The sequence below is a fragment of the Conger conger genome, chromosome 3 (genome assembly GCF_963514075.1).
Source record: "Conger conger chromosome 3, fConCon1.1, whole genome shotgun sequence".
NCBI classification, from domain to species: domain Eukaryota; kingdom Metazoa; phylum Chordata; class Actinopteri; order Anguilliformes; family Congridae; genus Conger; species Conger conger.
Genome location: NC_083762.1, coordinates 15798620 through 15826119, shown reverse-complemented (window position 1 = coordinate 15826119; position 27500 = coordinate 15798620). Strand labels below are relative to the sequence as shown.

At 43.6% G+C, this 27500-nt stretch overlaps 1 protein-coding gene across 1 annotated transcript in view; it reads left to right on the top strand.

Moving 5' to 3' along the window:
* nrxn2b (neurexin 2b) overlaps nt 1–27500 on the top strand; it is a 794861-nt gene that overhangs the window by 369182 nt on the left and 398179 nt on the right. Inside the window, exons 9-10 of the mRNA XM_061234183.1 lie at nt 1511–1534; nt 25121–25282. Of these exons, the coding sequence (XP_061090167.1) occupies nt 1511–1534; nt 25121–25282 (186 nt within the window). The remainder of the gene's footprint in view (nt 1–1510; nt 1535–25120; nt 25283–27500) is intronic.

Genomic DNA, 27500 nt, shown 5'->3' with positions numbered 1-27500 from the left:
CTTTATTACGAACATTTTTACTTTATTACACCTACTTACTAATGCGATTATCTAACCTGCCAATTGTGCGGCAGCAGTGCAATGCATTCAATAATGAATAATGTATATATTTATATATATATGTATATATATATATATATATATATAATTGTTTTGGCACAGTAACAGCACTTAGGTTTAGCATATGCGCTGCAGGGTTGTGTACGGCAGTGATAATTAAACCCAACTTCGGTAAATTTTCTCACCTTCAGGATTAAATAAAGGGGACAGCAGAGGAAAGAAAAACAACTTGTTAACCTCGTGATTAGCAGTGCGTTGCCCTTGAAACAAAGGGAAAAAAGGGACATTTAACTGAAAGTTATTCTCATTTCTAGCATTGCGACTTCTAGCTTCAGAGGTGCAGCGGCGTGTTTACATAATGTGTTTCATGTCTGTGTTTTATATTATCTCTCAGAGACAGCGACTTCCTGTTGTCATGAGAACAAAGATTAACATTTACCTTTATTCAGGAGCTTCAGCTGATCCCATTCAACCTGAAGGACTGCCTCTCTTTCTCTGTATCTCCCTCTTTCTCTCGCTCTCTCGCTCTCTCTATCTCTCTCGCTCGCTCTCTCTCTCTCTCTCTCTCTCTCTATCTCTCTCTCTCATAACATGTATAATGTAAACTGAACTTTTCTAACCCTGTTTGTTGCACTGCTTGTTGTTTTGGATGTATTGCTATTGACACCTTGGTCCATTGTTGTAACTTTGGCCAGTGAATAGCGCAACTATTCTGGCTCCTCCTCACCCCCGAATCTAATAAAAGGAAAAAAACAAAAAAAACTCACAGTTTACATCAGCGTAAACTATAACCTTTTAATTGGCCATTTTCCTCATATAAAAGCATCACCTGGGTAACTTTCGCCCCTTCCCCTGAAGCCACGCCCACTTCCAGGTCTCCACTCTCAGGACTACTAATATTTGTCTGTTTTTCCTTCACCCCCCTGCCCACTCCACAACAAGCCCCGCCCCCTAATCCGCCCCTAACCCCTTCTATGTGAAAGTTGATTTGCTAACTCTTGTCTTTTTACTAACAAAAAGCTCCAGACTTTTCAACTTTTTATTTTTTTTAACCTTTGTTTGTTTTTTTTAAAACAACTAACATTGTCTCATTCACGGAATCTGAATATCATTTGTTGGTTTTTCTACTTGTGTACTTACCAACAAAAAAACAAAACAAAGCACAAAAAAATGATTTTACTTTCCAACCCTTTGGCAAATATTTATTTGGAAATTGAGTTCATAATTTCTTTGGCAGCGAAGAACCTTTATATAATCTTTTTTACATTTATTTTTGGAATTTTCTGGATTGACTGGTTAGCTTATCTCTTTTTGGTTTGTTTGTTTGTTGAAATGAGCCTGTTTTCTCTGGAAGCAGAATCTGGTAGTTTTTCAGATGAAGTGCCCTTTGTTGAGTTCATGGTTTGCCACTCTTTTTTTTCCTTTCCCCTCTCCCTGTTTCCTCCCAAAGCACGCGGGCATTGGACACGCTATGGTAAACAAACTGCATTATATGGTAGATATCATTCTAATTGTCTTATACCTTGGTTTGCCCTGGGTTTTGTTTCTTCTTTATCTCTTTCTATTTTCTTTACGTTCTCTAAAAAAAACAACAACACTCAAACTGCCATCGAATTCAAGGTAGCGAGCGATCTCTCTGTTCACTTTTTCCTAATCCCCTTCCCAATTTATAATTTTTTAATTTTTTAATTTTTTAATTTATTTTTTTATCGGCGACTTCATCGCTTAATTTCCGACCGGTATTCCCCGACGTCCTCTTTCAAAAGCAGAGCTACACGGAAAGAGGTATGTGCCCCCAAAACAAACCAAAGGGTTCAATTTTAGAATATGGAAGCATTTTTTTATTTCCTTTTATCCTGTCTTTAATATATCTCTATGAAGAAACAAAGAATGACATTGACTATCCCGCTGACCGTTATAAAATTAGATACTGTGATTCCCTTACATTTTGTTTTGTGAAGCGTATTGTTTTCGCCACCAAATTTGGCCTATAAATACCACACGCCGTGGATGCCCAAACAATCACAATAATTTTGGTAATGTGATTCCAGTGACAGGCAGCTAGAATGGCGGAATCTTGGATTGTCATTGTGCCTTTTTTGGTATATGTGCTCCGTAGTTTATAAGATTAAACTGCATATGAAGAAAATTACTCCCCCAGTGTAAAACATTGACTTATTGGCTATGATTTTTTCCACGAAGTATGGCTATGTCAAGTTCTTAACAAATTATGGCAACTTTTGCCAACAGTCTTCTGAACAGGTTTAGATTCCTGTTTAGAAAAGCCCATAGCGAACGTTTAGCTAACAGCAGGACCACTCTGATATTGTGCCACACTTGCCAAACTGCTCGTTAACAACCCATTGAGGCTCGTTAACAACCCATTGAGGCCCTGACCCCATTAATGTTGAGTCCGATCTACGGTATCGGCAGAAGACACAGACCCCCACACTTAATTCAATTCCGACATCTACACTTAAAGGTACAATAGGTAATTTCGGACTTCTAACAGTCAAGAGAGGAATAGCAGCAACAAACACCTTCAAGCCACAACACTGTTTATCCCTCTCCCTCCTCTGTAAACATGCTGACGTTGAAACGCCAATGGCTGTGGCAATTAGACCCAATTTGTATTATTGCACAGTCATACAATGTTTTGGTACAAAGTGTCGGGCCGTGTATTTTAACACCTGAAATTAAGGACTATAAACACAGGCAGAGGGTGAGTCAACATGTCAATGAGCCTTTTTCAATGATAGGAAGGCAATTACTATGGCCTTGTAACAATGTTTTAACACAAAAATCTTGTTGTACCTTTAATGCAGAAAGGGAAATACCCAACGTGCTACAAGCCGGGTAAAGAAAGGAGGACCCAATCGGTGCTCTCCCAGGACAGATAGATTACACAAGACTCTGGACCCGGACCACTTCACAGGGGCTAGCCTGAATTAAGAGACAGTGGAGCACACCTCACTCTGTTTCATGGACAAGGGAGACCGACGTTTCCACATCAAACGATGTCTTCCTCCGAGTCAAAAACATCGGGCTTAGTCCCTGAGAAGTTCTCCGGGCGAGGAGTCTCGTGTACTCTATTTGTTCTGAACCAAATGTGGTTTTTTTCCCCCCCAGCAAACAAATGTGATAGTGACAAATAACAACTGCACAGGCACAGATGATAAACAGAACTAACTAGGTCAGATTTCATTACTCTATATGAACAGTGCATAATTTAGCATTGTGAATTAGAGTGCTGATGCATTGTGGGAAGGTGCAGTGGAAAGATGTTTAATTGCTCTTATTTGAATATTGCCATCATCAGGATGCAATCAGGGAAAAGTCTTAATTAGCACACAACTCTTTGGGAGATATTAGCTACTGTACGTCTTTACAAATAACTGCACGGAGAGCTTGCCATTTTTCCATTTGAACTTTTTCAATATTTATAAGTAAAATATATCAATATATACGTTTATTTTAGTTAGTATTTTAGTTTATTTTTATATAAATCCAAAGCAATCAGTCCATGTCATCAGTCAGCGTTCAGTTAGTCGGAGCTCGCCAGCCAATCAGAACAGAGGTTCATTGCTATCAATGAGCCTTAAAGACACAGTCACTAAAACAAGCCTGTTCTCGGTAAAGCTCATGAGGGGCGCTTTAGAACGGACTGGATGTAAAACTGGATATAGAACCACACAAATGTCTTCTTACGGATATCAGGTTCCTAAAATAAAATGCTTGAAAATACACAATCAATAAATGTCAGGATGGTCCTTAAATATGATATGGTCCAGGCCCCCTTCGCTCTGCCTGTCACTGGAGCTCACAGATCACATGGGCTCTCTCTCCTCTCTCTCCCCTCTTCCCGTTGCTCCCGTTCCAGCAGGGAAATCTCCGGGAATGTCTGGATTTTGTCCAATGTACTGCGTCCATCAGCACTAACACTAACTCCGTAACCGAGTTTAACACAAAATTTTATTTCAACCTCCTGCATGCAGTAATTAACCCCCTCTTCTGATAATAACCGAATTACATTTTTGGGGGTATATATGTATATTAATATGGCATTAACATTTGAGCCTTATACATATATACATCGATATTTTGTTTGATTGTTTTCAATATGGATAGAAAATCGTTGCTGTTGTTATTATTATTATTATTATTATTATTATTATTATTATTATTAGGTTTGTATATTTATTTTGTCTTGTTTTGGATTTCAAGAACGATAACCTACTAAAACAAATCACAGCCTCACAACTCACCTTACTAAACAATTACCGAAAAAAAAATCATAACGGAAAAATTATTTGGCGAGGGTGAGGGTGGAGGAGTGACTACTTGACAGGACTCTGGGTCCTAAAAATAAGAATATGATTGAATTTGGAAAAGGTGTGTTTAGGAGCAGCACTGCGATATCAGATACAGTGAGGAGTAGGCACAGCGGATTTGATATAATTCAACCTGAGCAGTGTGATGGGGATTAGCAACTTGCAGTTTGATGTAAAATGAAGGCTTGTCGTCCAGCTGCCGTGGTTACAATTGAGGTGAATGGTCAGACGGTTCTGTAACAATGGAACTTTCCGGAACCTTTTTTTTCCGTTCAAAGTGCAGATTCACTAGTGTTACAGGAACAATACAGTGCAGTCTAAAGGCAGTACAAGGGATGTTAAGACCTAAATTTACATTTTATTCAATAAAATTTTTATCAAAATGAAATATGCTGCAATTGGAGTTTTTCTCTATTCTCTGTTAGACTAAAGGTCTCTCCTCCCTCCTCCCTTCTGGATTTTCATTCCTTTAAACCTTTTGAATTTTTGGCCATTTTATCTGTGGTGATTCCATCTGTTTGGTCTGTTTTCAGTAAAGACGTATCTTTTAGTTTTTTTTTTTTTAGTCTCTGCTCAGTGTTGCATGTTTTTTTGGCTTAAGTGTGGCTAACATCTGCATCCGAGTATGCGTGTCAGCGTTGCTGGGCATGTGTAGTTGTGCACGTACGCACACACACGTGGTCCTGGTTTTTGGTTCTTGTCGAGTTTCCGTGTTGATCCCATCCGCTTTCTTTCGTAACCCTCCGCAACGTTGTTCAGCTTTCTTTTTCTTTTTGCTATTGCCTCTATTGTTTTCTAAATTCACATTTACTTTCTTGGTTTTGGTCAGTTTGATTCATATCATGACACTCCTATAATTTGTAATCGTTTTCTACGACATCATTAATGTGCATGGCTTGTGTACATCTTGTTCACCTGGATGGATCATTTTCTTTTGTACTATCCAAAACAAAAAACACTTGCAAATTGAATTCTTCTGAAAACCCCAATCAGGAAATTTGCAAATGAAATCTCAGAGAAATTTCGAGATTCCTCTATCGTACTACTCTTGCTTACTAAATTTACTAAAACTGTTACTAATACTACTGTTTGAACCAAACCTTTGTTGTAACTGTACTAACAACCATTTTTGTGTCTGATTCTCCCTTACTTACTAAAGTACTAACCGATTCCGTTCACCCACCCCCCTCCCCCAACCCAACTCCCTAACACTGTCAACACAACTACCCCCCCCCCCCCCCCCCATCTCCTCTGCTCCGAGCCTTTCTGGAACAGGTCTCCAAGGATACACAGAGCCCCCCCCCCCCCATCTCCCGTTCCCCCCCCCTTACTAACGTAGGGTCACCAGAAAGCCAAAGTATTGAAAATGTTGGGATAAACCCCCCACCTGTAGTACATGGCTCAGATCTACACATTGACCCAATCAGAACCTTCTGCTGCCCAACTGTCTCAGGGTTTGAAAGCCGGCCAACTGCCAACCAACTGACACAGGATTCAAACCTGGACAGTGTCTAACAGACCTGTGCTAGGTATCCCTGTGTGTTTGGGGGGTCCCCCTATCCATCAAGCACATACACTAAGGAAACAGGATGCTCACTTTCTCAAAAGGAAGATCACTCTCCCATGATGCTAAGCGGTTGAAATGTGCTGTGCATGTTGTCGGGTCCATCCGTTGGTGGACAGTTACGTATGAAAAAAGTCATCTTTGCTAGAGGAAGGATTCATGAAAGAACACCACGACAGGTAAGTGCTGAAGAAATATTGTATCCAAACCTATGTGGTTTTTTATTTATGGAGGCATATCCCAAGTTTAGCTTGTGGATTTGCACTGGTGATTTCACCTCACCTGCCCAGCTATCTACAACCAGGAGACAGAGCCTATGACGGGAGCAACAGGTGAGTTACTGACCAAAGCAGGTAAGGAAAACTCTCCTCTCCAACAGGTGAGCCAGGCCCAACTCTATACGATACGATGGACTCAGAAGTTCTAGCTTCCCATACTAATGTCGTGCAGGTCAGTACTGCAGGGCGAGTTTGACTGTTGTCATCAGCAATAGCAGTGCTGCTAACAGGATTGGTGTTATGGTGATACTTGATTGTATCTTTAGCTCTAGTGGTGTTTGTTTACCATGAACAAACCAGAAACCTATATGCATTTATAAAGGTTTCTGTGGCTAAAAGTGTCTGCTAAATGCTACACTGTAAATGTCTGGCCTATAAGCCAGGTTCAATCCACACAATTCAACCTTGCATACTTGCATACATGCAAACATAAAACAGCCAATCAGCAGTGCTGATGATAAGTCATCAGCATCACAGCCAATAGGAGTGATGCTCTCTGATCCCTTAACCTGAAATTAATCAGTGAAGGCATAGATAATATGCATAGATAATATGTTCAGTGCAAGATGTATAAGTCTTCAAGCAAATTGATGTTTTTTTCTCTTAGATTTATGATAGATTTGGCTAAATTGATAATTAATGGTTCTGAGAGACGTCCCAAGGTTTAGATGACTTTTTAAGTAGTTTTAAAATTCTCAGCAAGCCGTCTCATTAAAGAAAATGAATGTCGACCCCCCTGCCTGAGAAAAATGATGTAAAATATAAATTTGTTTATGCTTGAAGTGCTCTGTGTGTCCAGTGGCAGGCTCCTGTGGAGCTCGACATTGTCTGACTCGGGGAGTATCGACGCACAAACAATGAATAATTGTAACATTTCAGAATTGTTGTCACGTACCCCCGTAACTTCAGTGCGCCGTGAATCGGTTGGTCCATTGCCAAATGAAAGCGAATGATTGTATAAAATATTCACTGTGCTCCTGACAGCCGTATATACCGACCGGAGGCAAAGGCCGTTTTTAAAGACATTGACAAATAACGGGGTCGTCAAAGAACTTTTAATATTGAGGTCTCTCGAATACAAGATGGGTGCAGTGTATCAGCGTACCGCGAATGTCTGCTTGTGATCAATTTCCCTTCGGTTTATTTGACGTATTATTTCAACAGAATAGCGGAGAATTTTATTTCCGTGCGTGGACTAAAGATGTTCTTGCGCGAGGTACAGTAATATTAGTCCACCAGCACGGGTGGTAGTACTGTGAAATCGGCGCTGGCAGCCGGGAAGTTGTTGGTTTAATTACTGCGTTAACGTATCCTCGAGCGAGGTATGCAGCCTGAATGGAGTACCCAGCTGTGCTTGCAGATAATGTGTTAAACATACACCAGGGTGTCTGTTCACCAGGAGGGTGTTCTGACTTGATTTACAAGTGTATCTTATTAATGTTACAGTTAGGTGTACTGTATCTTACCCTGGAGAGCAGCTCCACTGACCAGCATAAAGCAGGCTGACTACAAACGTTATATCAATTATAAATCGGCTTGGCTAATTGAAATAAAATTTTAAAAGATATATATATGTCGGTACAGCCTTCTTTCTTATGTAAATCTTTTTAATAGTTGTGTGTTTTAATTTAAAGGATCATATACTGTATCACTGTTCTGAGTAATATTATATTTTAATGCTTAATCATAGATTTATGAAAAGTCAGCCACAGGCTTTATATGAAAGGACACATTATACCCCATTATTGAGTGATAAAATACTTTCTCTGACATTAGCTCAGTCCAAACAAACGCTTGTTCTAAATTAATAATTGAGACGTATGGTGGCAGACATTAAAATTTTCTCAGCAAAATAATTCACCAAGTCAGCCATGTGTCACTCCTCTAGTACATTATGTATGGCCAGTACATAAAGTAGGCCAATAAATAATACAGAACGATTCTGTGAATGAACTGTGGTTGACTTGCACCAGCTGGAAATGCACTGGTGATGAGAGAGAGAGAGAGAGAGAGAGAGAGAGAGAGAGAGAGAGAGAGAAACCCTGTCATGCACACATACACACAAACACACAACATATACAGATACACATACACCACTAATGTACACACACACATACATTTCACCCACACTAACATGTTATTGCACACATTATTTTTATTACTGTTATGATATTAGTATTATCATTTTTATAATTTGTATTATTATTATTATAATTATTATTAATAATAATAATAATAATTTTTATTATTATTATAATCTTTTTATTACTATTAATATACTGTATTCAGATTTACAATTATTGTACAATTATTATTTTGTTTATTGTTCATTGTTGTTCATCCAACAAGCTTTGGCAATGCAGGTGTTCTAATATGTCACGCCAATAAAGCATTTTGAATTCGAATTTCAGAGAGAGCGAAGGAGGGATGGATGGATGGATGGATGGATGGAGAAGTTGTGTTTTGTCCCGGCTGTCAAAAATCCGCAGTGCAGCCAGACTGCCTCTGTTGTCACAGATCCGTGGTAGTGAATGAAACATGGGCGGAAAATGTCAAACTCTCTCTGTCTCCTGACCTCCTGCCTTCACCGAGTCGCAGATTTGTCTCTCTGGCAGGAGAAATGGGTTCTGAAGTGCCGAACGCTGTTCGGTTCTGCCGCTCAGCTCGCCTTGAACAATGTCCCACACCTATTTAGACATCTCAGATTGTGACAGATTACTCTGCCGCCAGATGTGAGACTCAGAGTATCACTCCAATATCTGTGCTGACTGGAGGTGGCAGGAGTTTATGTCAGTTACTCTGTGATCTTTTCAGTGTTACAGCTGAAGTTTTGTAAATATAGCTCAAAATGTAGCAGTAGTAGTTGCAGTAGTAGTTGCAGTAGTAGTTGTAGTTGTAGTTGCAGAAGTTGCAGTAGTAGTTGTAGTCGTATAGCTGTAGTAGTAATAGTAGTCGTAGTAGTTGTCGTTTTTGTAATAGTGTTTCTTCAGGGACCTAATGCACTTTGGGCACTATTTTGCCGGACACCCTTTTGCAACTGTCCTGTGTTGCATTAAGCTCGTAAACATTAATGTTATAAATGTTTAGAAGTGACGACAAAAGTTTATATATCATCCTGCCTACACATATCTTACTTTATATCTCTAGCTGTGATAAAACATTCATCATGAGTAAAAAGTCATTTATACTGGCGGACAGAATCACAAAAACGGCAAAGTTCAAAGATGTAGATTGATTTTTTTTGAAGAAACTGCTCAAGGAGCTCAGGAAGGACAGCCATTTTGTAAATCTGGCCTTCAGCAAAGAGAGAATTTCACCCTCACATTACGTTTTGAGAGTAAATTGATCCGTCTACTGATAATATGGTTTAAAAAGTGGCTGTTCGACATACCAATCTTGCAGACAGTGATCTCCCTTCCTGGGGCAACTGAGCCACACGCTCTCTTGGTGTAGCGGTGAAGGGTAGCTCCATCAGGGGCCAAAGAGCCAGGAAACAGGAAGTATAATATCTGGACAGGAAGTAAGATATCTGGACATCCACAGCTGTAAATACTGTATTTAAAAAATATATATTTTAAAAGAAGAGGGATCACCAAAATACTATAGCTTCATTTGTTGAATTAGGGGTTGTTTTCCTTTCAGGTTGACTCACAAACAGTACTTATTTAAAGGCATGCTATTCTGGATTTTTAACCTTGCTGTAGGCCTGTTCTTACAAACAAAGAACTATCCTCATACACACAAACGAACACATGAGCACACACACATGCACACGCACATACACACGCTCCCTGTGGAGAAATTAAGTACAACACATTTATCACGCCTACTGTCTAGCCCATTACCAAGCCATTAGAATGACTATTTAGTGAATCTACCTGAGCACTTATGCTGTCTTTTTATGGATTTTATAATGCCCAAGGAAGGTTGTTTTTCCTCATTCTAAGCACTTAAGAAAAATGACTTTACTAGAGAATCTTCTGTTGTGCTGTGGTACTGTTTCAAAGGGAAGACTCACATTTATGTGGCTTTTAAAATATCCATGGCTGAACAAGCCAGTTATTGCAAAACAGTCCGACCATAGATTTCTTGTTACATTTTTTATTTTACATTTTTTATCTAGTTGCACAATTCATACTGGTAATTGAACGACTCGTATTTATTATTGCAACATAATTTTTTACTTGAAAGAGCAAATAGATTGTTCACAGGAATCAAATTGTGCATCTTCTAAATAAGGGTAGCTTTACAATGTAGTTCGTGTGCGTTTTATTTATTTACTTTTTAGTCACATTACAAAGCTACATTTTTCTTTACGCTGTCAGCAAATGTAGTGTGAAGATATTTCCAGAGGCTCTGCATTTCCACACTGTAGTGTGAAGATATCTCCAGAGACACTACGTCCTCAAACAAGGACATTACATATACAGCATTTCTCTTCATATAAGGGACATTCAATAAAAATAAAAAATAAAATATATATTTGGAAAATATTTTCACTGCAACATGTCACCGAAGATGCTTCTATCATGTAAAAAAAAAACCCACTGGGTCTCAGGAGGTTAGGCACATGTATACACATGCAATAAGGCCATGGTCTTTGATGGGCATGCAGCAATAACAGTTGTGTTATTGTTTATATGCATTTGGGTTTATTGCCATGTGTGCCCAGTGAACCTACCATGTACAAATAAAGCTTAGTGAAATAATAATAATAATTGACAAGGATGAAGATGATCTGAATAATCTATTGACAGTTCAGTAAAATCAATGTGATTATTTAATAAAAAGAAAGAGGCTAATTCATTTATGCATGTTTCCTAGTTGATCAAAGTTTGAGGATACTGTACACCCCATATTATTTAAAACAAATTATTGTAGAATGTGCCTTCTGCCAATCATTGCACAATAAGAAAGCCATCTTATAAACTTCAGTCTGGCAATGAAGAGAACTTAAGTAAAAAAAAATAGGAATGTGCCTTTTTTTTGTATTACTGTTATTTTTGGTATCAATTAATTCCTCTACATTTGCCTGCAGTAGACCACCTGCTGTACGTCTGGAAAAGGCAGCAGTTCCTCTGATGCCGGCTGGTTTACCTCTCAGTCACGGCTCTTCATAAAAGACAAAGAAAAAACATCTTGACAAAATGGATTCCCCTAAACTGCTCTCTGATCAGGAACAAACGCTGTGAAGCATCGCTGTACAGACGCATGGTTTATGCACGGGGGCAGAGTCATTGTTGTGCCTCGTGTAGAAAATCGAGGCTTACTCTTTGAGCTGGATGTTCTCCGTTGAAAAGGTTTTGCGTGCGTCACTCCGGGGTTCTGCGTGTCGAGTGTTTCAGCCGGTTCATGAACAACCCCAGGCTCAGGCACTACGGCGTATCAGTGCTACCACCGTATATTACACTGCATTACGTTACGTTACGAGCCATTCAGCACACGCTCGTATCCAGAGCGACGTACAACGAAGTGCAGATCGAACTCGGGGACAAGTGTGAAGAGGACCCTAGAGGACAGTACGGTTCCGATATATATTGTTCAACGCGATTCATGCAGAAGTCTCTCTAAGTCGCTCTGTACTGTAGCGAAAAGCTCTGACTGCCAGTAAGACCAGCTTGCCTTGGAGACTGGGGGAAGGAGGTTCAACTTCTCACAGGAGGGACTTGCCTTATCTGACCTACATTATGTCCGCAATTGACCGTGACCTTGTAATTTCTACAGTTCTACCGTGCTGTGTAAAAGTCTTAGTCGCCCTATACACACTCAGCAAGCACATTATTAGGTATTTATTGGATTTTTTTTACTTATTGGCCTTCTGCTGTTGTAGCCTATCCACTTAGAGGTTTTACACATTGTGGACTCAGAGATGCTCTTCTGTCTACTGTTGTAAAGTGTGGTTATTTGCGTTACTCTCACCTTCCTGTCAGCTTTGACCAGTCTGGCCCTTCTCAATTGCCCTCTCTCATTAACAAAGCATGTTTTCCCGCAGAACTGCTGATTACTGGATGTTTTTTTGGGGGTTTTTTTCCACTGCATTCTCTGCGGACTAGAGCCTGTTGTGCATAAAAATCCCAGGAGGGTATTTTCAAACCACCCTGCCAAGGTGGTTACCAACTTGTTAAGTGAAGGTGGGCTTTGTTAACCGAGTGCTGTACGTAGTTCCGCTAAAGAGGCGGTGTATGTAAAAATTTACATTTACATTTACAATTTAGTCATTTGGCAGACGCTTTTAATCCAAAGCGATTTACAAGTGCATAGGTTCTACCATAAGTCAAAGCATCACATCCAGAACTAGCAACATTTTTTTGTCTTTTTTTTTGGGGGGGGGGTTAGACAAGGATAGGGATATCAGAAAGGAGGGGCAGGGGAAATCAGTAGGGAGGACTAAGGTAGAGGTTGAAAAGGTGGGTTTTGAGTCTGCGTCGAAATAGGGCGAGGGATTCTGCTGTTCTGACAGTGGTAGGCAAGTCATTCCACCACTGAGGAACCAGAACGGAAAACAGGCGTGAACGTGCAGCTCGACCGCCAGGTGCACGGAGAGAGGGAACATGAGCCTATAGCAGTGCTTGGGCCATAGGCTACTTGAGCGGCATACTATACCCTAGATCTTACATTACCTCGCTACGCTAACCCCGTAGTCGTGATTTGTACTGCACTCCCCTGGTCTGAGGTTACATGGATGTATTGGTCATGGCGTCTGATGGGAGATGCGTGAGGTCATTGTAACATGACCCTAGAGTGTGATGGGAAATGTAGTTTCATGGTAAAAGGATCGTCCCAGGTGTGCCGGGTGTGATCTCCTCTCCCTACTGAAGCGATGAGTCTGCAGTGCACGGAGAAGTCTTAGACAGAGGGCCAGGCAATCAATGAGTTTTTATTTAATCCTCCTATTATGTTTGGGGTCAGTCTGACCCCATTTGGTGTTTGCTATCTCTTAAAAATCAGTTAACCTTGTTTCATATTGATACTGGATAAGTTTTCTCATTTTATAATTTGGTGGGATTAAATGGTAACCATGCAATAAACATACTGCTATGCTAAATCCTTTCCCAACTTTGTCTGGGGTTCTTTTGAGGCTCTGTAACTGTATAAAATTTGTACCTTTATCTCAGAATTCTTTGCGGATGATTCTGATGGCGCTTTCCGATACAGGTTCCTTACAGTACCTTCAGCTATAAAATGAGATGTTTCTCACAATCTTTTCATATTTATGGATAGAATGCTAGTAATTATGGAAACAATAAGAAGGCAAAATATTTCTATTACAATAATTGGGTGTTTATTTAAACTGTTGGGCTCAATTAGACCTCAAAGATAGCACACAATAGCAGGGTTAAGGGAGGACATTGTACCAAATGTACTGTAGAGAAAATGAACTTTATAACAGCTACGCATGGAAAATGTGTAATAAGAAACATCCGTGTTATTAAAAATGTGATACAGTGCAAACTCTGCATCATCTGACATTCTGAGTGAATTTGTGAAAATGGCTTGATAGCGATGAGTCATTTAGTTACTTAGCAGCCAGAAGTTTATGAGAAAGATGCGGTTGGTGGCTTGCAGTCATTTAAGGTTTCTCTTGTCACTGAGCTGGAGACGTAGAAAAGCGTTGTAGCCCATCTGGGGGGTATGGTGGTGCAGTGGTTAGTGCTGTCACTTAACAGCTTGGTTTGACTCCCGGACGGGGCCTTATTGCATGCAGTTTGCATGTTATCCCTGTTTCCATTTGAGTTTCCTCCTCCGGTTTCCTCCAAAATTCCAAAGACATGCTAGGCTGAAGACATGCTAGGCTGAAGACATGCTCGGCTGAAGACATGCTCGGCTGAAGACATGCTAGGCTAAAGACAGGCTAGGCTGAAGACATGCTAGGCTAAAGACAGGCTAGGCTGAAGACATGCTCGGCTAAAGACAGGCTAAAGACATGCTAGGCTAAAGACAGGCTAGGCTGAAGACATGCTAGGCTGAAGACATGCTAAGCTGAAGACATGCTAGGCTAAAGACAGGCTAGGTTAAAAACATGCTAGGCTAAAGACATGCCTGGCTAAAGACAGGCTAGGCTAATTTGACAGTCTAAATTGTGTGCCATAGGTGTGAGTGAATTGTGTCTGTGCCCTGTGATGGTTTGTCCAGGGTGAATTCCCATCTCTCATCTAGTGCAGACTCTAACTCAGGACGAAGTGGGTTAGATAATGGATGGTTAGATGGATGTACGCTCTCAGAAACAGAGGGGGTACATTTTTGGTTCAAGGATCAAATTTCCTTAATGTATCCTCAAAGTTTCTCTTTGACTACAAATAAGTAAATTTTCCAAGCAAAAATGGTACAAATAAATTTTAGATTGCTGGCTCGGGGTACATCATGCACCTATAGGGTATCGCCCCAGTGCCAAGCATTTGTACCTTTTTAGGCACTTTCCATGCCTTTATTTTCGAGAGTGGAGCGCATCTCCCTGAAGAAGAAGAACAGGAGCAGCCTTTGATTGGAGTATTCAGTTCCATTCCATTCTGCCCAGCCACTGCCCTCCCACTGCCTCCCACACACCTGGGCTGCCTGCCCGGCCAGATGCATTCTGGGAAAGCATGCCGCGGTGGAGGACCAGGTGTTTAGCGCCTGAGTTTGCCGTTTGGCACGGATATGCCGCGCCCGCTGTCACTGCCGTCAATCAAGCCACGGCAACCTCACGGTGTGTTTCTGCAGAAGGGAATGGCCTAATGTGCTTTCCATTTTCAGCTCAATTACTATAAGCCTCACACAGAAGCAAATAGTCTAGATTTTATTGCCTTGTTTTCCATAAAATATGAAACATAAACGCCTCATGCCATGTTCTGTCTATGTGGATTATGATTAAATCGTGGATAATCAATATTCTAGGCTAATTAGCCGCAAATTAGAATAATACATAACAAAAAAACATTTATTAGATATGAGGGATACTGGCTGCTTATCAATTCAGAGAGGGCCCATGTTGTGTATGTGATGATAGATAGTGTCTATGGTTTAGTCTGAGACAGTAATGCCCAGAGAGAGTGTTTTCGCACCTGAGCAAATAGTTATGAAAAAGCGTTTAAGAACTCATTTACTTGTGTCTGCGAGTTTAAACCCAAATAAGTTCTCCCATGCCACCACTGCTCACCAAGTTAAAATTAATTTCCCTATCCAGTTTGTCGTGCAACGTTGACTGAAGATCGTTTAAAAGTTAAACGCTGATTAGCTCGTTGTTAATTTGGTGCCTGTCGCACAGGGTCCTTTAAACGAATGTCTCAGTTTGTGAAGTTTGTGAAAAAGAACAGGGCGAAGGTGCGAGATTCCTCGGGTGGGGAAGTATCTGACGAACAGGTGAGAATTGAGTCTCGCAAGAACTCGACTCCTAAAAGTCGGAGACACGTAGGGGGTGTCTGGGGGGTGCAGCGGAGATTTGGAAACGAGGCTGGGCGTCTGATCCGAGCGGAGCGAAGAAGAGTCCTGTGCCCAGGGGTCCGCGGTAAAGGATGAGGGAGGAACGTAACTGATGTGCTCCAAGGCGTCGGGGAAGAAATGAATTGCATTAAAGACGGTCCTATTGATGTCTGAAACGCAGTTATTCCTGTGATCTTATCATTTGGCTGTGATTTGATTTTTGCTTGGGTTATTACCGCCATTCGTCTTTTGTCTGCTCCCGCCGCGACTCCCATTTGCTTGATTGTTTGATCCGATCGCATCGCATCCAGCGCCATCTTCCCAAATAAGCATTTGTTTGAAATGCAATTTAGCCTTTCCGTCGTCTCTGTCATTTTCCTCTGCGTTGCGTCCCCTTGTTCTGGCTTCCTGCCCTCCATTTCCTGTCCATGTCCGCTGCCCTGTTATCTTCAGGTTACTGCTTTCATGAGGCGCAACATTAGCTTGGGCGGTAAGAGCAGTCATCTGGCAGTTGGAGGGTTGCTGGCTCAATCCCGCCCTGGGTGTGTCGAAGTGTCCCTGAGCAAGACACCTAACCCCCAATTGCTCCTGACGAGCTGGTCGGTGCCTTGCACGGCAGGCAATCGCCGTTGGTGTGCGAATGGGTGAATGAGTCAGTTGTACAGCGCTTTGGATATAAATGCCAACCATGTACCATTCATATACGTACACTGCTTTAATGAGCAATTTCTCAGTTACCTGTGAAGCAAAGCTAATGCTAAGGTAGCACTGTAGTCAGTGCATTTTGGATTGGATCCAGTAGCATAGGAATTCCTCAGAACTCCAGATGAACTTTGCAGCATACACTGCACTATTGGTTGTGCAAACTGAAAATGGCAAAGAAATGATCATTTTGAATGATACGAATTGCCCAAGCAGGCATCCATCACAAGAAATAAAAAGTGGGATCCTTTAGGTAAGGTCAGTGATTCATCACCTTTGAGTTTTCTCCAATATCCTCGCTCCAAAGTTTTCAGCAATTTGGGGTGCCGTGACAGAAGTGGTGTGAAGGTGCTATTGGAAATCCATGAAGCAGAGCTCTCTCACCGAGAAGCCTCAGTTAGCACGGTATTAGGGTTCGGAACCTATGTCGGACCGGGGAGCCATTGACACGGCAATTCATTGGAAACTACAATTCAAAATTCCTTCCATCTATTACTCTGACAGGACAATGCATTATCCAGTCACAACCAGAAATCGGACTAGTATAATTCATTTGACAGTCAGCGTCATTCCAAGTTGAAAACCGTATGTTTGGCAACCTTAAAGGGTAGTATTGGATAGCATCCAGCCTGTGCCAGTGGGTTTAGTCCCTGCTGTGTGTTGGCTGTGTAGCTCAGCCAGTGAATTTATGGAGAAAAGGGATACAGTAGCTGACTCACTGCTATAAACAATAGCACTGCTACTGAGCTCAACAATATGGTAGCATCATGATGCTAGTGGAGTAGGCAATATGGTAGCATTTGGGAGGCAAGTGTGCTGAAGAATATGGTAGCATTGGGATGCTAGTGCAATAAACAATATGGTAGCAATCTGGATGCTAGTGCGCTAAATAATATGGTAGCAATCTGGATGCTAGTGCGCTAAATAATATGGTAGCAAGGCAAGTGGTCTTTGACTGATTGTAATGATCACCCTTCTGTGCATGTGCATTTCCTAGCACAATTAGATTGCTCAGACTTTTGTGAAGAGGGTCAAAGTTCATCACTGATCAAAGTGGCTAATGTGTTGAACAGCAGCAATACGACAGCCAGGTTGGTGGGGTAAAAGTCTTACTGAGCCAGTTAAAATGGGGGATTATTAGATAAGGAGACTTTGTGAAGGGTTCAGTTAGCAGAACGAAAGGGCACAAATTCAGGGGTATGAAAAGGCGTGCATTGCCGGGCTGAATGGCCCATTACCTTATGTATGATGATTATGTTGATCACTCTAGGATTCGGAACTGTACTTTCCTCTAGGGTCCTCATCGCACTTCTCCCTGGGTTTGATTTGCACTTTAATGTATGTCGCTCTGGATAAAAGCTTCTGCTAAATTCCTGTAATGTAATGTTATGTAATGTGTGTTATTTTACGTTATAGTTTTGTAGTACGCGCGTCGTGCACAAAAGTACCAGAGAGAACATCCGTTCGTCTTCATGCTAAGCACCACGGGAAGTCTGTGACATCACATTTTATTTAGCGCATGCTTTTATCCAAAGCAACGGGCAAAACAGTGCACGTAGAGGTCATAGAACAGGCTAGATAAGGTAATTCATATATGATTGGTTGCAAGGCCATGAAGATAAGTCCAGTAAGCAAGGTAGCTAGGCCAAGTCTAACTACGTACCATGCCAAGACATCTTCAGCTTCAGGAACTACAGTACCGAGACATATACAAATTCAGGTAGTCCTGGATTAAGATACAAAATACAAGGGGCTAAAGGTAGAGATAGCTGAAAAACAAGTAACAATAGATTTCATGAATTCCATTAAAATGTGGACTTCACCTCTTATTAAAATGCTAACAAGGCCACCTTCTGCCTAGTTCTGATAATGGACAACGGTGTGGCATGCCTGCTGGGTAAAAAAAAAATTGCGATAGGTTTATGCCAAAGGGGCCAAACTCATTTTATTGATGTAATTATTTTAACAGATATTGTTGCCTGACCCTAGACATATCGGTACTTGCGTAATTACTCACATAATTACAAAAGCCTAACATTGTTCATGACTTTTTTACAGATACTCTCTGTACAGCTGGGTATTCACTAAAGCGATTCAGGCTGCATAGCTGGATGTCAAAACGAGGAAACTGAGTCCTTCTCTGGCTGTGGGTTTTGGGTGTTTGGGTGTGTCTGGCTGTGGGTTTTGGGTGTTTGGGTGTGTCTCTGGCTGTGGGTTTTGGGTGTTTGGGTGTGTCTGGCTGTGGGTTTTGGGTGTTTGGGTGTGTCTCTGGCTGTGGGTTTTGGGTGTTTGGGTGTGTCTGGCTGTGGGTTTTGGGTGTTTGGGTGTGTCTGGCTGTGGGTTTTGGGTGTTTGGGTGTGTCTCTGGCTGTGGGTTTTGGGTGTTTGGGTGTGTCTGGCCGTGGGTTTTGGGTGTTTGGGTGTGTCTCTGTGCGTGGGTTTTGGGTGTTTGGGTGTGTCTCTGGCTGTGGGTTTTGGGTGTTTGGGTGTGTCTGGCTGTGGGTTTTGGGTGTTTGGGTGTGTCTCTGGCTGTGGGTTTTGGGTGTTTGGGTGTGTCTGGCTGTGGGTTTTGGGTGTTTGGGTGTGTCTGGTTGTGGGTTTTGGGTGTTTGGGTGTGTCTGGCTGTGGGTTTTGGGTGTTTGGGTGTGTCTGGCTGTGGGTTTTGGGTGTTTGGGTGTGTCTGGCTGTGGGTTTTGGGTGTTTGGGTGTGTCTGGCTGTGGGTTTTGGGTGTTTGGGTGTGTCTCTGGCTGTGGGTTTTGGGTGTTTGGGTGTGTCTGGCTGTGGGTTTTGGGTGTTTGGGTGTGTCTCTGGCTGTGGGTTTTGGGTGTTTGGGTGTGTCTGGCTGTGGGTTTTGGGTGTTTGGGTGTGTCTCTGTGTGTGGGTTTTGGGTGTTTGGGTGTGTCTGGCTGTGGGTTTTGGGTGTTTGGGTGTGTCTCTGTGCGTGGGTTTTGGGTGTTTGGGTGTGTCTGGCTGTGGGTTTTGGGTGTTTGGGTGTGTCTCTGTGTGTGGGTTTTGGGTGTTTGGGTGTGTCTGGCTGTGGGTTTTGGGTGTTTGGGTGTGTCTCTGTGCGTGGGTTTTGGGTGTTTGGGTGTGTCTGGCTGTGGGTTTTGGGTGTTTGGGTGTGTCTCTGTGTGTGGGTTTTGGGTGTTTGGGTGTGTCTCTGGCCGTGGTGGGGGGTCAACATGCATAGACCCTGAGGTCTGCAACCCTGTAGGGCGGTCCGGCATGCACCAACGACCCCCAAACTGATCATTTCTGGTGAATTCTGAGGGGGAAAGACAACTTCATCACGCACTACTATTGGGGGAGTAATTTGTTAATTGCTCAAGATATCAATTAGCGAATTCAATAATTAAGAGCAGAAGTTGGCACAGGAAATCCTGAAGCGGATCGGCCCTTGCTGTGCACCCCTGCCCTGGGCACACACTGCATACTGTCTCAGGGCACTGCAGAGGGCACACACTACATACTGTCTCAGGGCACTGCAGATGGCATACTGCATACTGCCTCAGGGCACTGCAGATGGCACACTGCATACTGTCTCAGGGCACTGTGCTCTTGCAGGAAGTCAGTGAGAAGCGAGAGGGTCTGAAAGGCCCTGCTGTCTGTTAGAGAGGGCTCGCACGCCGAGCAGGCAGTGATTCTAACGAGGCGCAGCACACAGAGGAGTGTGAGTGAGAGAGCGATTCTGACAGCTTCAACTGCTCCGTAGAGCATAAAGTCTTCTGAAAGTCACTCTGTGCAGTCAGAACTCCCCCGGTGTGTGTGTGTGTGTGTGTGTGTGTGCGTGTGTGCATGTGCACGTGTATGTGCATACATTGAGTGGGTTGGTGGGTATGTGTGTGTATGTGCATGTATGTGTTTGTGTGTGTGTGTGTGTGTGTGTGCATGTTTTCTGTGTGTATGCACTGTATGTTTGTGTGTGTGTGTGTGTGTGTGTGTGTATGAATGCGAGTGTGCATGGTGTGCGTGTATGTGTGTACTCACAGGTGCACAGTATGTGTGTGCGCAAGTGTTCATGGTGTGTGTGTGTGTGTTTGTGCGAGTGTGCAAGTGTGCATGACGTGTGTGTGTGCAGGAGAGTGTCCATGGTGTGTGTGTGTGTGTGTGTGTGTGTGTGGCTGGGAATCACACAGGTGGGTTTTCCGGGTTGTGGAATGGCGGCACAGGAACGCATTCCTCCCTCGTCTTCACGGTGAATAAAATCGGGCTCTGGGCTCAGCGTTGAGCGTGTAGCGGTGCATGCTGGGAGAGACAGAATGCATGATCACAGCCAGGGAAGCCTCTTCATGTAAAATGCGATTGATTATAGCTCAAGGGTGAAAGTGTCGCGGTTCAAAGCGGTCCCTGGGAATAGGAGTTACACGCATCGCAGCGTGTTTCCAAAACCCGCGCCCCTCTCCGCACGTTCATCCGGGGGCTGGCGGTTTACCCCCTGCGACGCCGGAACGCGCGTTCCTTTCTCCTCCCCCCCCCCCCCCGCGCTTTGACGGCGGTTTCGATACGCCGCTTTGATTCGCCCGTCGCCTACGGTGCGTCAGTCTGTGTGCCCGTGACACTTCGTGCCATAGATCGTCCTGCTCAGGGTGTATGAGTGTCAAAAGGGTGTTTGCTCTTCGAGGCCTGGCACTGGGACTCTAATCCTGTCCAACCGGAGCCCGGTCCTGGAGGGCCGCAGTGTCTGCAGGCTCCCGCTCTCAGCAGGTAAACAACCGCATGCTTCTACAAACCATTGTCCCGGTTGCACCTGCTCTGCGGGTGTGAGCAGATCTAGCCACGGTTTTATCAATATTCTACCGTAAGTGTTACAGTTGTGTTCTACCACGCTGAAAGAAACAGCTCAGGCTAGGTTTTGAGATTGCTGGCAGCTGGTTGACCTGTTCAGACCAGCTCCCAGCTTGATATGATCTGGCCAGCTCAAGCTATGTTTTGAAAGATCTGGTAGCTGGCTGACCAGCTCAGACAAGCAACCAACATTAGCTGGTTAACCAGCTCGTACCCAGCTAGCGCAGTTTATGACCAGCTCAATTTTCAAGCTGACATAGCTGGATTTCACAGCAGGGTAGAACACCATTGTTTTCAATCACCAGTAGTGATTAGATCGGCATTAGAATGGACAGTTAAGAACATTCTAATCACGTCTTTGTGACCTCACAAAGGGTTAGAGAAGGTCCATCACAGACCATCTCTGGGTTCTCCTGCTCGACGCACACGATGGCGTCCGGAGGTATGCTGTCCCACGATCGGGATGTCATCGTACTGTGCAGAAACCATGTCGAGGGGTTCCCCTGCCCGCCCCCCGGGCTCACCTCTGTACACTGGTTTTCCTTACTTTTGCAAAAGAGATCAAAAGCAAAACACATTGGCCAAAACCTGCACGGTGTTAAAATCAATTTAAGCACAATAATTCTGGCAGAACTTAAAGACACAGACTGGTGACAAATGAGTTCCTGCTGCCCAGTCACTTGGATCTTTTCCTCTTGCCAGCTTGATCCAAAATCAAGGTCAAATGGGCCTGCTCAGTATTTTTATACATGCCACAGTGCATGACAGGATGTTGCTTAATTATGTCATGCAGTACCCCTGTATGGAAGCATCTGCATTCGTTATGTTTCTCCACTCATTTATTCAACTTTTTAATTTCATTTGTCACCCGTCTGTACGTTCTTAAAAGCCTAATAAGGTTATTGTGCTATTGGCTTTATCAAAAACGGGCGTACACTCTTCAGAAATAAAGGGTCCTTTGGCTTCTCTCCGTGGCGGAATCCTCTTAAGTTCCTTATGCTCCCAGATTGAGCCGTTTTGCCTGATGAAGAACCCTTGAACTAAGCGCGGTTCCTCCGCGGAGACGCAGAGGAGCGCTGTAGGAACCCTTACTTCGAGAGCGCACACAGCGGGGACACCATGGCCAGACTTTGGGCAGCACGGATCCGCATCCTACGCCTGCGCGGCTCTCTTCCGGGATCCGGGACGGAGGAGAGTTTAGCTCGAGTGTCCTCAGGCTACACTTTCATCTCTCGTGCCAGATGTGTGCGTCTCCGCGGTGACCCGAAGAGCAGACCTTTCACCACCAGCGCTCTCTCAACCCCTGTCCACCACGAGACAGCCAATCGCAACCTCCGGCACTCACCGTTGGTCCAATACCCGCAATCCTCTCAGGTGGCTGGCAGTTGGCTAGAGTTCATCTCAAGAGCATTGTATTATTATGTTTGGTAAAGCCTTTAGTTGCCCCAAAAGGCAACAATCCAAAATTCACACGCCTGCCCCCGAATAAAGGCTGTTTGTTATCACTGTTATCGACTCACTGTTTCCCTGAAATCCACCGTCTCCACTGATATAAAGACCTCGCGGCGTCACAGGGACCTGGTGTTCACAGGCGAGGTGTGTCGGCCGACGGGAGGATGCTGTTCTGTAGGGGTGCGAAGACTGCGGCAAATCTCTTCCTCGACACCAGGCCGCCATCTTGAATAGAGACACCACCGGCCACGTCGCAAAACGGCCCCTTCTTCCCCCCCCCCCGAACCGTCCAAAAAAGCGCACACCCCAAGCCAGCGCAGTGAAGTTCAGCCCCCTCTCCCCGGCCCCCCCCCCCCTCAAGACAAGCCTTGTCTCTAAATCTGGTATTACCCAAGCAGAACCCGACCCCTACCCCTCCCCCCCCCCCTGCCCCCAAATAGCAACAACAGCAGACATAAAAATGTGTTGCCCTATTCTTAGGGAAGTACGGGAAACAACACAAATACAAATAAAAACAAAGCAACGCTCAGCTGGTGAAAATCCTCCCGAGTGCAGTTGACTGGGCTCTTTTGACACGGTCCCTTCCGGTGGTTATTTTATTTTTATTTTTTTTTAGAACATATTCGGTTCTAGTTCAGTCACCAGTTGCACGGGATCGCGGTTGGGAAATTAAAGTGCTGTTGTTAGTCAGGCAGTGTTAAAAAAAACTTCAGCATTAAATATGTCATTGATCAAGGAGAAATAGCTTGACAGACGATATTATGCATCGCTTTACTTAATTAATGCTAATCATCTGTGTGGGAATGATTTGACTGATAAGAATCTCTTGCATTCAACATCCATTTTTGTGATGGAAGTCGACCCTATTTACAGATAAGTGTTCACTTCAGTTTGAGCAAGGACAATAGCATCTGCACTCCACGCGGTAATGTGATCATAAATAAAAGAATGTGTAATTGAGACTCGGGGAAGGAATGACATCTGCTAAGGCGCGTGTGCAAGAACAACAGTCTGAAAAGCGCTGTGGCGTAATTGAGTTTTTCCTGTAAATATGCATATTTATTGAGCGCGTGTGCGTTTGTCTGCGACGGCAGATGTCATAATAAACATTGCTTTATCATTATTTCAGCCAGGGCTATTTGTGTAATTTAACAGAGAATGCTATGCGAGGAAAATGTATCTCGCGTCCAAGCTCTTGAGCGTAAGCACACGCACACCGGGGAGCCGATCAATCGGCGGAAATCCCATCAGCGCTAGCGCTTAAGCACTTAAAATAATCAGTTAAAAAGAACAGTTACCGTCACCTTCTCATTAATTCCTTCAAGGTAAAGTTCTACATCCCCGCCCCCTGCTGAATATAAAATCACGGCGAGAGCCAAGCAGAACGTCGAGTCTATTTTAGAGTCAGTGCAAGGAAGGCTATTTTTCTACCGTGTGATACACTTGATAATTCTCTCCAGTCACACATTCATACCTGTCACGTGTGCAACTGGGGCTTTATACACAATACAGTTCCTTCTTTTAATCTTTTTATTCCCTGGTGAGCTGCATCAAGAACTCTTCAATGTCGCTTCGAAATAAAACAATAACTCGAGCCACCAGGCAGATCGTAATGTACTTTGAATTAATGCGTTCCATTACGCGTGGCGATTATGCACAACTGACAGCGCGCTTCTGGGCGCGTTTAGAGGCTTTTTTAAAAGCACCGGGAGATGGATTCCTTGAAAATGATAAAGAAATGAAAAACAGGTGATTTTTTCCGCCCTCCCTGTTCCTGTTAGATCAACTCAGTCTCGATCATTCTTCCATTCCTGCTTGGTTCATGATAAAAGACATTTCCCCAGACAGGAACTTCATTCAGGAGAGAAGGAACTTTGTTCAGTAAAGCAAATTAAAAGAATCTGTCTCTTCAACCATCCCACGCATTTACTCTTTAGATGTGAAATCATGTAGCTCGACGGTATTGCACAGTTTTCCTGCAATGAAGATTATAGCGTCAGTAGTACACTTTAGCTTATGGTTCTGTGCTCACCTGCCTATTTCAGGAAATAGCTATTCGATGCAGTCTAGGACATCAGGGAAATCTATCGTCCATATTGCGAAAAAACATTTTTTAACTCGAGTAAACGTGAAAGTTATTTTTTTGCGCCGAATGATAAATGAAAAACAGTGTCACCCTGTGGCAGGGCCCAGCAACTGCACTCGTGAGTGATTTCTCCCATCCCTGAGTCGTACTGGAGGAGGAACGTTTCGAACTAGGGAAACGCCGAGCCCGCCTCAAACCTGCCGTTAATCCAGCCTCTTCCTTTTCTTCTTCCGTTCCTCCTTCTCTCTCACTCTCTACTGCTCCCTCTCCCTCGATCTCTCCATCTCTCTCCCTTCCTCTCTCCCTCCCTGTCTCTCTCTCCCCTTTCCTCCCTTCCTCCCTCCCTCTCTCTCCCCTTTCCTCTCTCCCTCCCTCCCTGTCTCTCTCCCTCTCTCTCTTATTGTCTCCCCCCCCCCCCCCGCCTCTCTCTCGCTGTCCCTTTGTCGGGGTTTGGCCGGCGCAGGTCACCATCTCTGTGGACGGGATCCTGACCACCACAGGGTACACACAGGAGGACTACACCATGCTGGGCTCCGACGACTTCTTCTACATCGGGGGGAGCCCCAACACGGCCGACCTGCCCGGGTCCCCCGTCAGCAACAACTTCATGGGCTGTCTGAAGGATGTGAGTGCCCCTGTACCCGCGTTTCTCCGTCAGAATTCCACTCTCACTGCTGCGACCTCTGCTATCAATATTGGGCCATGTCTGAGACAGCTTACTCACCTACTATTGAGTATGTGTGGTACACAACTTGTATGCAACTGATGTGCTCAGTAGTAGGCAAGTAAGCAGTTTTGGACATGGCCTACGTTTTAGTGAGCTTTCTGGTGTATTGGAACCTAAGGAAACTCTCAGAAAGTACAAACCCCCGCCTTCTGGTCCTCTTCTGGTCCTCTAATGCAGCTCAATGCTAAAGGCTAAGGCAGCTCCACACTAAAGGCTAATGCAGCTCCATGCTAAAGGCTAAAGCAGCTCCACAATAAAGGCTAATGCAGCTCCATGCTAAAGCCTAAAGCAGCTCCACAATAAAGGCTAATGCAGCTCCATGCTAAAGCCTAAAGCAGCTCCACACTAAAGGCTAATGCAGCTCCATGCTAAAGCCTAAAGCAGCTCCACAATAAAGGCTAATGCAGCTCCATGCTAAAGCCTAAAGCAGCTCCACACTAAAGGCTAAAGCAGCTCCACACTAAAGGCTAATGCAGCTCCATGCTAAAGCCTAAAGCAGCTCCACACTAAAGGCTAATGCAGCTCCACACTAAAGGCTAAAGCAGCTCCACACTAAAGGCTAAAGCAGCTCCACGCTAAAGGCTAAAGCAGCTCCACGCTAAAGGCTACACACCCTCCACAGCTGGACAGAACAGGACAGAACATCCCTGCTGAAAACAAAAAACAGCTCAAGCTTGGTTTTGAAACAGCTGGTAGCTGGTCATTTCAAGCTGGTCGTCATCGCTATATTTTACGCCAGGGATATCACTTAAAAACCAGCTGGTTTGTCTTCCCTTCAACAGGTTCAGTCTAGTGCCTAAGGGTGACCTGTCAACATTGTGTTGTGGCCTGACCGCTGCACTCACATTACACACAGTGTTGGTTAGACCCTTTTTTTGTGGACTAACCATACGTCGCTGTGGTTAAGAGCGTCAGTCACACACCTAAAATGCAAACATACGTAAATGTGTGGAGTTTATCAGAGGTTGTGGCCTCAACACGGTGATGCTAAGGGTAGCTTAGCATGGGAGTAGAAAGGGTTTCAGAGGGGAAGGGATTTGATAGTTTTTTTAGTGTGTTCAGTTAGTGCCCTTACTGTTTATATTTGGGGACTTGAGCTTGGGGTGTCTTCTCAGCGTCGCTGTTTGTGTTTGGGGTGTTTGTGATGTACTGTATATTTTATCTCTTTAACATATTCTGCATGCAGCGAGCATTGTGCGTTTTAGCACCTACACAAGTACATTGTTCTGTTTCCATGGGAACCATTCAGGATAGCAGCTAATGTGCTCCTTTAGTGTGTTAATAAATCCCTTTCTTGGCAAACAAGGAATCTGTGTGTGTGTGTGTGCATGCACATGTGTGTGTGCGTGTCTGCGAGTATGTGTGTCTGTGTGTGTATGGGCATGCGACTTTGTGTGTGTGCCGGTGTGTGTGTTTGTGTCAGTGTGTGTGTCTCTGTGCATCTGTGTGTGCATGTGTGTGTACTGTATTTTGCAGTCCTCACTTGAATACCAAAGCTGGGGATTTGAGGTTTAAGGGTTTTCCCGGGGAGGTTATTCGGTAAATACATTGAAAGTAGATGCAGAAATACCAAATTAATTATTAATTAATTACAAATTAATTTTTCAGATTTATCTGGCTCAAAAGGGCTTTTCCCTAGAGCTCAGAGCAACAACCTAACAAGCTGGCATGGAAAATCCAGTTATAACACAATACCCTACTACTTTTGTAATATCCTACAACCGATGAGTACTTTTATAAAAGCCCACTCAGTAATTTTGGTTGCTAATATGATGCTAATGGCTTATAACCAGCAATGGTACAACTGTATTAGAATTCTCTTAATAAAAACAACCATAAAGATCTTAAAAAGGAAAAGCAAGTATTTAAAATGAATGTCAGACCCACACAACTTCTTTGTTCATATTCTGTCTTCCACATTTCACTCTTCTTCGGTGTTTTATATAACGGACGTTTTGGAGTCGTTTCTGAGCTCATCACCGTGGAAACAAACTCATCACTCTCTCGTCAGGCAAGATACGGAAAGAATAGTTAGCTAACATTAACCATGCCGACTGTAATTACCTCAGATATGCTTAACATTAGGAGCTGTGTGTGAACTGCAACAGTAACAAAG